The following is a 9,950-nucleotide window of genomic DNA, read 5'->3' as shown; positions in this document are numbered from 1 at the left end:
AAGAATAGAGGAGAGGGGAGGGAGCCCCGAGGAGGCCCAGGCGCGGCAGGCCTCGCCTCCAAGTCCAGCTTTCATCAGCAGCGCAGCGCCCGGCGGCGGAGCTCTGAGCGCTGCTGTGAATTTGGAGGAGGGACGCTGCTGCTGCCAATTTCTGGGACCACGGCTGCGAGGAGTGGGCGTGGCCTCGGCAGTGTGGATGCTCGTTCGGAAAGATGCTGAGCGCTTTTCAGTGAGCAGTCAGGGCTGTGGTGTGTGTGTTTGTGTGTGTGTGTGTGTGTGTGTGTGAGAGAGAGAGAGAGAGAGAGAAGGAAGAGGAGGAGGTAGAGAGACCAAGACACCCAGAGGTGCTGAAAATCCAGACAGAGCTGGGAGACAGACTGAGAGCGGGACTGGAGCCCTCGGAGAGCCAGTCAAGATCTTTTGGGGGAGCCCAATGAATGTGAACATGAGGCCTGTCACCGGAGCTGTTCTCAAGACGCTACTTCTGTTATCTACTCCAGATTGGAACAGGGTTTTAGCTGGGAATTCCTGTAAGTATACAGCAAATGATTTAGAACTTGAAGGGGGCCTCTCTGCAAAACTTTAATTCTGTTGTTTTTTATGATGATTATTTGCAGCTGGAATTGCTGCAAAGCACATTGCTATAAATGAAGCCTCACTTAAAATCTTGCAAATACGACTGGGTTTACACATGTCTTTCCTCTTGGTCTGGTCAGAATATGCAAAGTATCGTTTCTCTGTCTACGAGCAGAATCTTGTCCTCTTGTCTTTGTGTATTCATTGAGAACACTCAAGTTCTAGTAAAACATTAAATCGTCATCTTAATCACGGAATAGCCTGTGAATGTCTTCGTTTCTTCCCTTTTTTAGGTTTCCTGAATTTTACTGGAATTATGTCTAACAGGAAAACAACTGGCAGACTTTACATTATGCTACATTAGCTTAGATTTCTGAAGTTTGCAATTTGGCAGACTGATAGCTGGCTGCATCTTTAAAATGATGCCAGGATAATAACTGAAACATACTGCAGAATTCAGGGGCAGAATTGGTAGAGGTGAACCTCAATATTAGGAATTGTGTCCTCACTGCCATCAGAATGAGACTTGAACACGGGGGCTTGATTCCTACATCTTGCTTAAAGAAATACATTCAGGTGCTTTTTTCAAAAGTATTATTCTTGAATTTTTAACTTTATAAATTTGTGATTGAATATTCTGATTCTGAGTTAATGAGATTTATTAAGACCTTATTTCTAATTTAAGTATCATCCAAAATAATTTGACAGAGGTCCCTTCATCCACTTTTTATTAGAGATAAGAAGTTTTAAAAGTTACATTTGGCCTAAAATCTCTAAAGGGGAGAATTTCCCCCTCCCTGATGAATGATCAACAAACTCAGCAAATACTTTTTCTCTCTTTCTTGGACTTTAAAGGAAAAGCTCATCTGCTTTTCAAGAAAGGGCTATGAGGCCTGGTCAGGAATTTATGTCACTACATTTCAAGCAGGTTTAGGTTTGGGGGGACACAAATAAGCCAGGAACCAGGCATTTGCTATGGTACATCCCTTGAGCGCGCTAAAGCACTCTGATGTGGGAAGAACATTAGAAATGACCTTACGGGCACAAGCCAAATGCTCATTTACATTGAATGGCCACTGTGATTGCGTCCTTCCATTCAGCATTAGCTCATTTAATGGTGTGGTATATCTATCACTCTGAAAGAAGAGAACTTCACTCGGACGCTGCAGTGTGTTTTAGCTTCTGTTTTAATTTGGGGGTGTAAGAATCCCATGAGTCAATAAAATGTGCATATTTTCACCTCAGCAAAATCTTGGAATGCTGTAATGGTAGCATTTGACCCACATTACAACAAACAAACAATAACAACACAGACCCCCCCCCCCCCACCCACACAGAAAGTTTTGTAGAAAAACGCATAAGTAATTCATCGTCCAACTACCGAAGTTCAGCAAAAAAGGAAGCGCTAGAGGTCACTCTTACAATGTAAAGCACATCATTTGAAGCATCCTTCCCTTAAGGAAAGCAGCGCTTAAGTCTGGCCTAGAGGCAGTCTTGTCTTTCCAATATGCTGACTGTTTGAGTTTATAATTGACTGATGTGACTGACTGGGCTATTAGTTGTTCACATTTGTTTATTTTCTTGAAGTCCAATAAAAGGCAGATCGACCTTCGATAGCTTCTTTGTAATATATCTTCTTCAAAGGAAAGATGAGCTGCTGAGAAGATCTCAGGAGAGCAGAATATTCATGGGTGCTTAGCTCTGGCTGGGCCTCTCCTGACACTTAAAATTTCAATCCTGATTCTTTTAGCCTTGGTTTATTCTTCAGGAAGTAGTTTAATGCTCTTTTAAACATTTGATTAACTTAAAGAACCTATAGCATTTTAAATTATTAGGAACATTTAAATATTAAAGTTGGAATTCTTGGTTACCATATGTGTTAAGAGTTGACTGTTCTTAAAGTGTCATATATGCAGTTAAATGACTTCAGATAATTAAAGGTGCATTTAGTAATTTCTTGTTACTATCGCATTGACAGTATGATTTGCAGCAGTAGATATAAAACAAAAAAATTCATTTGCCAAGTTTTATTTCATTAGTATTTTGTGTGTGGGGGGGGAAGAAAGCAAGGCACTTATTACCAAGTCGTGGTACTCCATGTATTGTATCTTTTTTGGAGGAACAAGTCTATATGTTTACCAGCAAGGTTGTAATTCAGCATAGTGACAAGTGACCATCAACCACCATAAGTGTTTTTAAAGTATTATAATAGCTCCAGTAATTCTTTTGGACAAAACCTTATATTAAAACATGAATCAATCTTGAACACCAATATTAAAGTCAGGGAGAACTGAAGAAAAATAAAGGAAATTAAAGGTCAGTCTCTCGGGTGAATACAAAGACATTTTCCCTCTATTTACAGCTGATTCACCAGGAGCAAATCTGCTATCCACTGAGTCGGCCCAAGACTGCCCAAGGCCGCCAGTATGAAAGCTTACACGGGACAGGACTTTATACACCAGGGACAGCTCAGGGATTAGGTACACTTTAATTTGAATGTTAGTTGATCTAATTAATCAACAGGGTAAGTTTACATTAGAAGGTTTCTGTGCAAACACACACACACACATACATGTTCATGTGTATCTATGTGTGTGTGTGAACATATGTATATATTTATATAAAGATGCATAAACCACTAGATGCGTGTGCTTACACATCTTTGGTGACTGCTGACTCCTCTTCTGACTAAAGATGAAAAACGTTGAATGGACCACATTCTTTGGCTATTAGCACCCTACCTGACATTTCAAAAGCATTGAACCAGCCCCAGGTCTTTCCTCCTTGTTCTGGTCAAGGTGTTACTATATTGAAGAGTTCCTTCTGTGAAAGTTTAGAGACAGATCCTCGTAGTAGGGCTTGCTCTTTGATAAGCTGCACAGGCTGTTGTTGCTTTCTTCACTTGCTAGTAAGATACATGCACTGAAAAGGGAGTCACCTCTTTATTTTTTTAAATTATTAAAAAAATATTTATTTTCATTTATTTATTTATTTTGGTTGCGCTGGGGCTTAGTTGTGGCCGGTGGGCTCCTTAGTGTTGGCTTACGGGCTTCTTAGTTGTGGCATGTGAACTCTTAGCTGCGGCATGCATGTGGGAATCTAGTTCCCTGACCAGGGCTCAAATCTGGGCCCCCTGCCTTGGAAGTGTGGAGTCTTAACCACTGCGCCACCAGGGAAGTCCCTTTATTTTTAAATTGCTCTTATGAACCCACAGTTTCCTTCTGAGCATTAAGATGTTGTTGGGGGAGGGGTGGACACTGTAAAAGAAGAAAAGGTGTAAGTCAGCAAGGAGTTTTGCTTTTATTTTTACTCTTGCAGATCATGTGATGGAAGCTCTCTGGCTTCAGGTATACTGAGAATATTTAATGCTTAACAAGTAGCTTATGAATGACATAATTAGAAGTTAATTTCTCACTGTGTGCTTTCTTTTCCATAATTGGAATAAAGGCTGTATCTGATATCTACCCTGAAAGAAGCACTAAAGAATATGTTAAAGTTAACAAAAGTTGAAGGTGATGACTTGAGTAGATGATCGTTCTTGTGGGCTCTGGGATGCCACCTAAATGCTACTGGACAGATTCTCAAATTGTTCAAATTCAACCTTGTACTCTTTCTAGAAACTTTCTTTTCCTCCTCCTCCCCACCCAAATTCTTTTCCATAGCAAAAAATTACTAGTATAGACAGTAAAGTACTGTTAAAATACAATTACAAGTTGCAATACATAAGTAGCTGACCTCTGGATATAAAGGTGAGCCTGAACTTTGACTCACTTGTCTAACAGCAATACTGATTTGTTTTCATCAATGTGGTGCGTTCTCCCCTTTCCTGATAGTATGCATCCCAAATCATTTTTGATAAGGGCAGCCTCCAGCTATGGAGATAACACAGCTCATAGCCAACAAGGAATCGAACACAGGACTTCCATGTGATCCCTAGTGCTTAACCTAAGTAAAAAACATTTTTATGTCTTCTAAAATTAATTTCAGAATTTGTATCATATGTAAACAATTCCTTCATGGAAGCCAATCTCTATATCAAGATTGAATTAATTTACCTTTTCAGTGAAAACAAATTAATAGAATTATATAATGTCACTTGTAAGATCATGTAATATTTAGTTCAGAGGTTGGTAAAATATGGTCCATGGGTCAGGTCTAGCCCACTGCCTGTTTTGTGTAGTAGCCTGTGAGCTAAGTAAGAATGGTTCTTACATTTTTTTCAAATTTTTTCAAATTAATTTTTATTGGGGTATAGTTGATTTACTGCATTTTGAAATGTTTGAAAAAAATTAAATGAAGAATTCTTTGTGGCATAAAACGATTATATGAAATTCAAATTTTAGTTCATTCTTCTCGTTAGTAGACCTGTATGGCAAAAATTTATACTCAATTATTTTTATATTTTTAATTTTATCAATAAAAGTATCTTAAATTTGATTTCCTTGTTATACAAGGACCTAATTAACATTCTTTACTCTCTAGCTCTTCATAGAAAAAGTTCATTGACCTTGACTTAAATAATACACAATGTAATATAATGATGTGACTTGGATAGTAGATAAATTATATACTGCTATGATAAAATTTAGTCTTTATTTAGCACGCAAATACATTCCTCAGGGATTGAAGTGCTGAAGGTAGTGCTACAATTGCCAGGAGCTATAACAGAAGAAGCCTTTATTAGCATCTTCTTCATATGTGTCTTCTTAAAGACACTATTCTTCAGAAATCTTGTTATTTCCATGCGTATGAATTATTTATAACTATTTGCAAAGTTTCAGCAGTCTTGGCTGCTAAAGAGACACTTTCAATCTCAAGTAATCCCCTTAGTATAAGAAGTTCAATAAAGTGTATACGTAATTGCAGCTTAGATATTTTGAATGAAAATTCTGTTGTTATTTTATACTTTCATGAGTGTAAAATATTCCACTCCATACTAATAAGGAACATGCATCTGAAGTCACTGATTGGATGAAGTAAATCATCTTACTGGAAGAATGCCCTTGTCCCTATGACTTTTACAGTAGCAGCTTCCTAAAAATTCTGAAATTGGCAAACTTTCTAGAATAAATTGAAAAATAGCTTTTCACTTAAGCCCTGCCCACTGATAATTCATAATAATTCAGCAGGTGCCTTTTACCTACTCATGCCAAGATAATTAATTTTTAGGTAAATGCCTTGTCCGTTTGGAATGTATTTAATTTTCATTTCCAAGAACTGATGAGTGGCCTCATTTTATTTACATTACACGCTTTACTACAGTGTTTTTTTTAGAAGTTTAAGTTAAAAAATATGATACGATATAATATTTTAAAAATTCTTTTCCTTGAAATTTCACTGTAGCATTTTTTCCCCCAAATAAATGGCCATATGTTAAAATGATTTATTTTTCATAATAGTGTTTACAATGGTGCAGAACTAATGAAGATTTCTGTCTTATCAAAAGACCAATTTCCAGATCAAAGACAGCCTAGGACCGTCTCATATAGCTTACTTAATGTGACTTATTCTGGGTGTGGATGAGAATGATGATGGGATTCATGACTCTCCGTGGTAAATAGATGATAAAGTATCGTGACACTTGCATTACATGGTTCTGAACTTTTTTACAATAGAATATCAGTCTTGCTTTGCAAACACCGCTTTGTCACAGTTTGATACTGTATTTAGAATCTGAATCTCCTTTACCTTAGATAAATTGTATTGGGGCCTTAATGTTGTCAACTTACGAATCATATCACTGACTAGTCAGGTTATTTGAGAAGTTCTTTTCTGTCCTTTTAAAAAAATCTTTTCCTTTCCTCTGTTGTGACTGAAAGTTTACAGAATGACCCAGGCCCTGAAAATAGTAGGAAGAATAATAAGAATTTATCCAGCATTGTTACATAAATCCCAGATATGTGTATTCAGATTTGTAGGAGACTGTTTCTGGTGAAATATTAAATAATGCAGAGTTTGATTTTTTTAAGTGGCCTGGTGTTTCCATTATTGCTTAGCTTAATTATTTTTTCATTTTTATCGACTCAGAAATCTTGGCCTCAGTAACTTGTTTACTATTTATTTAGAATTATTGCAGTTTTTCAAGTTAACTGTATGATAAGGAAGGATGGACCCATCACAGAATATGTGCTTAAAATAGGGGATGTTTCATGGATTAACCACGATCATGAGGTGAATTGAGCTGTGTGCTTGGTGGTGGGGGGTGAATTCTCATAGAATATATGGATTGTTGTTTTAATGGGTATTTCAGGTGGGAACTTTTAGAAACACTCTTTAACAAACAGACCTTTAAAAACATGTCTTGAATTGTAGCATCACGTGCTAAGGTCAGTTTGATTTGGGTCCCTATAAAAAGGAAAATCTCAGAAAGAGAAATAAATGCCCTAAACTAAATGCAGACAAAAAATTATGGAGCTTTAGAGGAACTTGTGTTTATCACTGAAAGTCCTTAAAGGAAGAATGAACTCATCACAAAGCCTCAATTAACTGAATATACGTAAATGAATAATTCACCCACAATATTAATATTGTAATTTGAAGTCTTTGAGTTTTTTTTTTAAAGTTTAAAATTTCTTGAGGAATAATGGATAGTTTACCCATAAGACTAAGTTACAATAAATGCATTTCTAAATAATCAAGATGTCATTGACCATTGGATTATCTTCTTAGTTACTTTTTGGGAGAAATTTTGATGTCTGAGATTCCAGCATTTGAATTTTTTCAAGGAGTTCTAAGGCTGTCGTTGTCTGGCTGTGTGCTTCAGTTAGGCATGTATGTATACATGTGTTTATTTATTTGACTTCTAGAACTATCATTCCTTGTTTATAATCTATGAATTTAGACCTTCCACGGTGCTGATCACTCCAGGGTCTTGGTGCCTCTGTGTTGGTAAACACCATATCTGATATGCTACTAACACAAGTAAAGATATTTTTGTTTCCCAATTGACTTTCAGAGGATAAAGTTTTTGCAAGCATGTCTTTTGCCAAGGTATTCACATACATGGTACCTGAAACTACAGTATTACTTACTGGTAAAGAATGTACATGCAAAATACATTACAGATTGTCATTATTACTTCAGTTCTTCTGAGGTGAGTTGGTATTTGGAAGAGAAAGAGTGTGTGCTTCATTTTTTTTTTTTCTCCCAGTGCATTTTCGTCATGGTTCACGGAAAAGTAGTACTCTGGTCATAAAACCAGAGAAATAGCATAAAAGGAGGTAAAAATGAGCCCATTTATGTTACAGTTAATGAGTCATTCCAATGTAATAATTGGAAAAGTGAGTGCAGCCTAAAAACATTTGACATTTTAAGTAGTTTAAAATTAGTAACTATAAATTTTTTTATGCTATAAGTATTTAATAGAACAGTGAAGAAATTTACCTCTAAGTTTTTTAAATCACAAAGGAAAAAAAGGGTGTGATATGTATCAGTTGTCCTACAGCTCTAATTACTTTTTTTAGTGAGTACCTCTTAGTACTTGGCAGTGCTCTAGAATAAGATGTTATGTGTTTCTAAATTATAAAAAACATATTTGTTTCTGTAACCATTTTTTTTCCCTCACTGGCAAATATGGTACTTACAAGTGAGGTCACAGGTCGATATTAGTTTAGAAATAGTATGTGAATATATAAATTCAACTGCTTTCCTAAATTACATTTATTGTATAGTTTTAAGACAAACTACAACCTGTAATTTCGTTAATTCAGAGTTACTCTGAAGTTATAACCTACAGAGAGATTTTTTTTAAAACTTTATTTATTTATTTGCTCACGCTGGGTCTTGGTTGCGGCAGGCAGGCTCCTTAGTTGTGGCACTCGGGCTCCTTAGTTGTGGCACACGAACTCTTAGTTGAGGCATGCATGTGGGATCTAGTTCCCTGGCCAGGGATCGAACCTGGGCCCCCTGCACTGGCGTGGAGTCTTGACCACTGTGCCACCAGGGAAGTCCCGAGAGATATTTTTTGAATGTCCGTTGAAGGGCATTGATAAACTCTCCTAGGAATTTGTTGCAAGTCTTGGAGTTGGGAGATGCTTGGATGGCAATGAACAGACATTTAACCCTGTGGCCCATAGCTGAGAACCCCACATTTTCCTGTTAATGTAAATCAATTACCTTTGTGTATCAGACCCAAAAGAGAGATTTTTGAGAAAATTTGAGAAAGTTCAGTTTCTCTCTGGACTAACAGCTTTGTTCTAAAAGATTGAATATGTATTTAGATCTTCAAGACTTGTCTTTGGTTTTCAAAGATATTGATATGTGTTTGTCTTTTAAGATATGTTCATCAGTAGATAACCAAACAGAAGAAAGGAACTAAATGCAAAGTGGTCTGTGAGGGAAATGAATTGCTGAGAGGAAGCTGTCAGTGTGTGTGTCTGTGTATGCGTGTGTGCACGCGAGCATGCATGCATATGTTGGAAGACACTGTGGATAGGGACTGGGAAACAGGCCATGTCGGCAGAGAAATGGAAGACAATCCCCTGGGTGGCACATTTTCAATTAAGTATTGTTGAGATACATAATAAGATTTTTATTTTATTGCTACTATACCAGAATAGTCTCCTGTATAGTTTTAAAACAGTATGTGGGATTAAAAATAGCAAGAGGTCTTTCTGGATCCAGTTTAAACTCATCCCAAGCAGAGGGACAGTGTTGCCCTTTTCTGATCCCAAAGTTCTTTATTTTCTAGGCAAAGGCCATGAAGACCTCAGGATCCCCAATAGTTAATTCAACTTCTAGTCAGTCTCGGGGTGCTAGTCTTTCTGAATATGGCAACAAAGGCAGAAAATGACAGGAGAGGTTTTGACTTAAAAGCCGCTAGATAAATTGAAACATATTTTAACTCTTGAAGACTATGTGGTAAAGTGATACTGCTACCAGGAGAAGGGCATTCTAAACAAAGTTTTGCATTTTTCACATCCATTCACTTTTATGTCTCAATTTTGGCGGATTTTGAACAAAAAGAATCTATCTCCAAGGCAGAAAGCTGCATGAATGCTCAGCAATCCTCATAATTAAGGATTTATAATACATGTTTACATTTGCCATGTTTTAGATGTTTAGGACTTAATTAAAAGAACATTGCTAAAATAAAAGCAATTCTATCTAAAGTGGTGGTGAGGGAATTCTGTACAAGGTTATAAAGCTGCTCAATTAGGCTCTTTTGTTCCATTGTGAGTATGATTTCCGTGCTTATTTGAACTGTTGTACTTTAGCATGAGCCTGTATTATAACACTGTTAAGAAAACATCATGCGTCTTGTAAAATGTCATAACACAACTTCAAGTATCATAAGATGTGTAGTCCTTCCTAAAACACACAAAAGAGAGAAAGTTCGGGAAAAGAAATAGCATACATGTAGGAAAGCAAAGAGC

General features: G+C 36.9%; 1 protein-coding gene across 6 annotated transcripts in view; it reads left to right on the top strand.

The window, feature by feature from the left end:
• Positions 1-445: 445 nt before the first annotated feature.
• The window catches only part of CNTNAP4 (contactin associated protein family member 4), a 262,949-nt gene continuing 253,444 nt past the window's right edge, over positions 446-9,950 (top strand). For all 6 annotated transcript variants that reach the window (XM_019941613.3, XM_019941626.3, XM_019941632.3 and 3 more), the window contains exon 1: positions 446-530. In XM_019941613.3, coding sequence (XP_019797172.1) covers positions 446-530 — 85 coding nt within the window. The remainder of the gene's footprint in view (positions 531-9,950) is intronic.

Source organism: Tursiops truncatus, chromosome 19 (assembly GCF_011762595.2).
Source record: "Tursiops truncatus isolate mTurTru1 chromosome 19, mTurTru1.mat.Y, whole genome shotgun sequence".
NCBI classification, from domain to species: domain Eukaryota; kingdom Metazoa; phylum Chordata; class Mammalia; order Artiodactyla; family Delphinidae; genus Tursiops; species Tursiops truncatus.
This window is presented reverse-complemented; position numbering and strand designations above follow the sequence as displayed.